Source organism: Apis dorsata, unplaced genomic scaffold, assembly GCF_000469605.1.
Source record: "Apis dorsata unplaced genomic scaffold, Apis dorsata 1.3 scaffold_631, whole genome shotgun sequence".
Taxonomy (NCBI): Eukaryota; Metazoa; Arthropoda; class Insecta; order Hymenoptera; family Apidae; genus Apis; species Apis dorsata.
In genome coordinates, this window is record NW_006263826.1 from 764,450 (window position 1) to 765,130 (window position 681).

At 55.5% G+C, this 681-nt stretch overlaps 1 protein-coding gene across 4 annotated transcripts in view; it reads left to right on the forward strand.

Annotated features, from left to right (window-relative positions):
• Nucleotides 1-6: 6 nt before the first annotated feature.
• LOC102674539 (MAGUK p55 subfamily member 5-A) overlaps nt 7-681 on the forward strand; it is a 10,627-nt gene continuing 9,952 nt past the window's right edge. For 3 of the 4 annotated variants that reach the window (XR_004151329.1, XM_031513319.1, XM_031513320.1), the window contains exon 1: nt 7-681. Coding sequence is in view for 3 of the 4 variants with exons in the window: in XM_031513319.1 (XP_031369179.1) it covers nt 11-681 (671 nt within the window). In the remaining variant the exon portion in view is untranslated. The other variant, XM_006621509.1, reaches the window with a different exon arrangement.

Genomic DNA, 681 nt, shown 5'->3' on the forward strand with positions numbered 1-681 from the left:
TAATAATAAGATGGTAGTGAACGGGGACGAAGGGGGGGCGAGTATCGTGTGCGCGAAGTACGATCGTAGTAGTAGGTTTCAACTCGGTGGCAAGCCTGTTACGGATCTCGTACCGGGATCGCCCGTATTCGAGCCCTCGTCGAACAAGGTAAGAAGGTCCAAAGTGAAGAGTATGCTTTTCCAACGCTTCCTCTGCACTCTCGTCGCCACGCATCACCCCGCATCGCGCTGCACGCTTCCGCACGCAACCACGCCTCGCGCCACTAATCGCTCTTGCTCTAACCGTTCGAAAATGATGGGCGAGGAGGGGGACGAGGAGGAATACGATTCGTGGTCGGTCCACTCCTCTCCCTGCCTCGACGACACGAACTCTTGCACCGTTGTCCGTTTTTCGAACGGCGAGGATGGGGAGGGGGGGAGGCTCTCCTTCCTTCTCTCCGCGAATAAGCGATCGACTCGAGGAAGAGGAGAAGGAGGAGAAAGAGGAAATAGAAGTCGAGAAACGGACGAGAATTGTCGCAACGAATTGTTGCGCGAGTTGTCTCTCGCGCATGCGCAAAACAGGACTAACTCGAGGCTGTCGCTCGAGTATCACGGGCGTTCCAAGCTCGATCTCGAAACGATATCCTTGCTCGATCTTGACAGATCGAGCCGCGGCTTCGAATTCACCGAGTCGAGTTT